Source organism: Colobus angolensis, unplaced genomic scaffold (genome assembly GCF_000951035.1).
Source record: "Colobus angolensis palliatus isolate OR3802 unplaced genomic scaffold, Cang.pa_1.0 Scaffold204, whole genome shotgun sequence".
Taxonomy (NCBI): domain Eukaryota; kingdom Metazoa; phylum Chordata; class Mammalia; order Primates; family Cercopithecidae; genus Colobus; species Colobus angolensis.
Genome location: NW_012115200.1, coordinates 4620175 through 4623346, shown reverse-complemented (window position 1 = coordinate 4623346; position 3172 = coordinate 4620175). Strand labels below are relative to the sequence as shown.

Genomic DNA, 3172 nt, shown 5'->3' with positions numbered 1-3172 from the left:
GAGTTCTTCCAATGAAATTAGTGGTCTATGAGTGAGTGGAGCTCCTCCAGTGGGATTAGTGCCCTATGAGGGGGCAGAGCTCCTCCAGTGAAATTAGTGCCCTATGAGGGGGCGGAGCCCCTGCAGTGGGATTAGTGCTCTATGAGGGGGTGGAGCTCCTTGACTGGGATTAGTGCCTTATGAGAGGGCAGTGGTCTTCCAGTGGGATTATTGCCCTTAGGAGAGCCCCGAAGGCACTCTTCTGCCCCTCCCACCACGTGGGTGCTCTGTGGGAAGGTGCTGTCTGTGAACCATGGTGGGCCTCATCACACACTGAACCTGCCTGGAGCCGTGGCCTCCAGAACTGTGGAAAGTCAGTGTTTATCAGCCACCCAGACCATGCCACTGCATCACAGCAGCCCAAGCTAAGGCACATACTGTCCAGAAGATTTGTGCCTGTTGTGGCGTGTTTCACCATTTGATTTTTTTCACTGAATGACGATCCTATAATGTTCTTTTTAGTGGCCCTGATGTTTCATACTGTGGACATGTCATCATGCCCATGGTTCTAGATATTTCCCCCAGGGAAGCCCACCTGCCCCCTAGCTCAGTGCAGACTCTAGAGAGCATTCGCAGGTGTCTCCTCCACTTGGCCCCACAGCTCGGTGTGGGTAGTGGCCTAGATTGTGGTCATGGCCTTGGGCTGGGTGGGCAGAGTGTGTGAGCCCCCACCCCTGAGTTCTTGGGCTGAATACCAAGGACAGGTTCACCTGCATCAAGAAGCACGGTGACCTTTGCTGAGCTCTGGCTCCCTGAATGCTGCAGGTGCCACACCCATGTGTCTGATTACATTTATACGCAAAATGGGCACATGCGTGCTCTGCGACCACTCACCTTGCAAGCATTAGCTCTGCACTTCCACCCACCCCATCTATCCCCCTGTGTGCCATGATTGGAGTCCATTAGTTCAGAGCTGCCTTTAGGGTGGAGCAGGTTTATCTCGCCTCTGCCAGGGCAGGTGGGATTTCTCATACAGTTTACCTTCAAACAGGCAGATGTTCTTTTCAGATAAGCCTTGGGATCTGGGACTGTTTGACAAATACTGAAATAGGTACAAAAGGAGTTTGATTCAGGTCCAACAGGGCAGAACAGGCTCTTCCCTCGGGGTAGGGAACCTGGAACCTGCTCACTTACTGGAGTGAAGCACATGGAGGTTCTTGCAGGTCATGAACCACTGGCCCTGGAGCCTGGAGTAAACACACAGAGATAGATAGGCACTAAATGTCCAAGTATCCAAGGGAGGAAGCCTGAACATTGAGAAAATCCACTCCGTTTAATTTTTCATGTGCACTGGGGTCAGCCTCCATAATTTGATTTCAAGCAGTGGAACCCCAGAGATGTGTAGGGTCGGTTACAGCCTCGTGTTCATACCTGTGTCAAAGCCAAGAAAGGGCCCAGCATGGAAGCCGCATCTCAGAGGTCTGCGTCTTAGCTATCTGGTTCCAGAGCTTGGCAGGGACAGGCGCCCAACCCTTAGGCTAAGGAATGGACCTTGTCTTCATGCTGGCCCCAGGGAGCCTGGAGGGAGGGGTGCCACTGTCCCACGCAGGGGAACCCCAGACGCAGAGTGAGGCTTCCACTCCTGAGCTAGTTGACCTCTGGCCCCAATAGGGGTTTGATTAGGTGTTTTTTGTTTGTTTGTTTGTTTTGGTTTTTTTTGAGACAGAGTCTCTCTCTGTCACCCGGGCTGGAGAGCAGTGGAGTGATCTCAGCTCACTGCACCCTCCACCCCCGGGTTCAAGCGATTCTCGTGCCTCAGCCTCCCAAGTAGCCGGGATTACAGGCCCCGGTCACCACGCCCGGATAATTTTTGTATATTTTGAAGAGATGGGGTTTCACCATATTGGCCAGGCTGGTCTCCAACCCCTGACCTCAGGTGATCCACCCTCCTCAGCCTCCTGAAGTGCTGGGATTACAGGTGTTGAGTTACCGTGCCCGGCCTGATTTGGTTTTGAAGCTGAAAACTTTCTTGCCCATCTCTGTAAAACCGGCTTGCCCTTGTATATTTGGGTAAACGGTGACTCTCCACTTAGAGGTTGGAGTAGAAACTGCCCAGGGACAGCTCCGAACCCCGGTGGCCTCGGTGCAAAGCTGCCTCTCATCGGCAGGCCCTGGGTATCCCCAGTCTTCTCTCTGCCCGAGCGGCCAGCCCAGGGCCAGCTGTTCAGGTGCTGCTGGGTGCCAGCCTGGGTGGCCCCACCAGGCTTTTCCGACGCAGCCCAGGCCACTTCCCATGGGGACAGGCTCCTAGGGCCAAGCAGTTCAACATGGAGACGTCTGTTTCCTGTGGGTTTTCTGAGGCGGCTTTGTCATTTTTCACATACAGATTGATTTTCAGAACTTTTTAGGAGCCACCAGGCCTCGGAGCATTTGTGTCACCTCAGGGCTGAGGGCCAGGGCCACAGAGCTGGCCCCACAGCTAGCGTCCAGCTGGGAATCAGGTGAAAGAAGATGGCTCCGCGGAGGGAGGGCCCGGCCAGCCTGAGCCCAGCCAAAGGTCAGGACGCCGCCATCCTGGGAAGGGGGTTGCAGGCCGCTGACACGGGGGATGAGGGAGGACCCTTAGGTGTCCTGGCACTTGCGGCTGAGCCTGGAAGCTGGCCCTGGCTGCCCTCCTGGACCCCCTCCAGGGGGTCTAATGTGCCGGCTCCCGTGTCCCGTGCTCCCGGCCCCTCAGGAGCGTGGGCTGAAGCCCTGGGTCCAGCTGTCTGCCCTAGTGATCCCAGGGACCCAGTGCGCTCCGGCCATTCTGCCAGGCCTAAGGGCAGCACGACGTGGTCAGAGCGCAGAGACCCTCATGAGGGGAGGCCGCAGAGGGCGGCGGCTGAACCCCTTCTGCCTGAGGGAGCTCGAGGTGGGAAGCTCGGGTAGGGACACTGGGGAGCCCCGGCCACAGCGCGCGGGCGCCCAGTCTCGGACCTGGCGAGGCGCCCGTGGGTTGGGTGGGTGTTGCCCCCACGCCCCGACTCAGCCCGAGCGTCCCCAGTTCCCGGGTCTCCCCGCCCTTCCGAGAGCCGTAAGCGGACCCCAACCCCGAACCCGAGCCCCAGCGGATCCCCAAGTCCCAAACCCCAAGCCCGGGACCCAAAAGCCCCGTCCTCCCCACAAACCCCGCCCTCCGTGGAAAGCCCCG

At 57.6% G+C, this 3172-nt stretch overlaps 1 protein-coding gene across 1 annotated transcript in view; it reads left to right on the top strand.

Moving 5' to 3' along the window:
* The first annotated feature begins 1524 nt into the window (after positions 1-1524).
* The window catches only part of FUOM (fucose mutarotase), a 4481-nt gene continuing 2833 nt past the window's right edge, over positions 1525-3172 (top strand). The window contains exons 1-3 of the mRNA XM_011941994.1: positions 1525-1606; positions 2131-2325; positions 2670-2906. Of these exons, the coding sequence (XP_011797384.1) occupies positions 1525-1606; positions 2131-2325; positions 2670-2906 (514 nt within the window). The remainder of the gene's footprint in view (positions 1607-2130; positions 2326-2669; positions 2907-3172) is intronic.